We start from the raw sequence: 941 nt of genomic DNA, 5'->3' as shown, positions 1-941 counted from the left end.
TTGCCACCTCCTCTTAATATCTTCTACTTCTGTTAGGTCCGTACCATTTCTGTCCTTTATTGTGCCCGTCTTTGCATGAACTTTTCCCTTAGAGGTGTGTAAATATTAAAAGAAAATACATGGAGATGATAGTGAACAGGTATCTCCTGCTGTTGACTACATGGAGTACTTCTGCTTCTGATTTCTTAAAGGGGAGCAGTGCCTAAAATTTTTATAGCCTAGAAATCTAGAGACATTTTCTAAAAATTTCTGAGTTTAAAATGTTGAAATATTGTATCTAAAATGTTCCCAGAACTTACATTTAAGTATAAATTTTTTAAGAGCAAGGATTTTAAATTTATCACCCTTTACCTCATGCTGGGAACAGAGGGAAGCACTCTATGCTAAGCCCTGTTCTTATCTTCAGGCCTTTACAATCAGTGTTGAAAATAGGCATCTAGAGATAATTTGAATATGCAGTATAGAGTGGACATTTGTAACAGGTCGATGTTGGGATTGTGTTTTCCAGGCACCGGTACGTAACCCAGATCAGTTCAGAGCTCTTGGCCTGGTGACTCCAGCTGGAGTCCTCCTGGCTGGTCCTCCTGGCTGTGGGAAAACTCTGCTCGCAAAGGTATGGCATAAATCAGTGGCATGTGTTTTGTTTCTTACTATCAGGGTAATATGAATTCAACTTTAAATGTTACAGTGGGATAATTTTGCATAGTTTCTATTAGAAGTTCATTTTGGAAAGACTAGCAAATTTTCTTCATGAAAGTTTCCCACTTTTATTTGAATTACAAAAGATAATGTCATTGAAAATTTAGAAAAGAAAAATTTTAATACATCAAAACCCCATCGATTTTAACAGAAATTGTATATTCTGTGTATTATATTGATTTTAATGAGCATTATCACTTAGTTGTAGTTTGTAGCTAAGATTGTTTCCTGCCTTGGTATAG

General features: G+C 35.7%; 1 protein-coding gene across 1 annotated transcript in view; it reads left to right on the top strand.

Annotated features, from left to right (window-relative positions):
- Positions 1-941, top strand: part of NVL (nuclear VCP-like) — an 88,863-nt gene that overhangs the window by 37,136 nt on the left and 50,786 nt on the right. Inside the window, exon 15 of the mRNA XM_010852847.1 lies at positions 509-613. Within this exon, the coding sequence (XP_010851149.1) occupies positions 509-613 (105 nt within the window). The remainder of the gene's footprint in view (positions 1-508; positions 614-941) is intronic.

This window comes from Bison bison, unplaced genomic scaffold, assembly GCF_000754665.1.
Source record: "Bison bison bison isolate TAMUID 2011002044 unplaced genomic scaffold, Bison_UMD1.0 scf7180017864317, whole genome shotgun sequence".
In the NCBI taxonomy this organism is placed as follows: Eukaryota; Metazoa; Chordata; class Mammalia; order Artiodactyla; family Bovidae; genus Bison; species Bison bison.
Note: the sequence above shows the minus strand (reverse complement) of the source record. Positions and strands in the feature narration are given on the sequence as shown.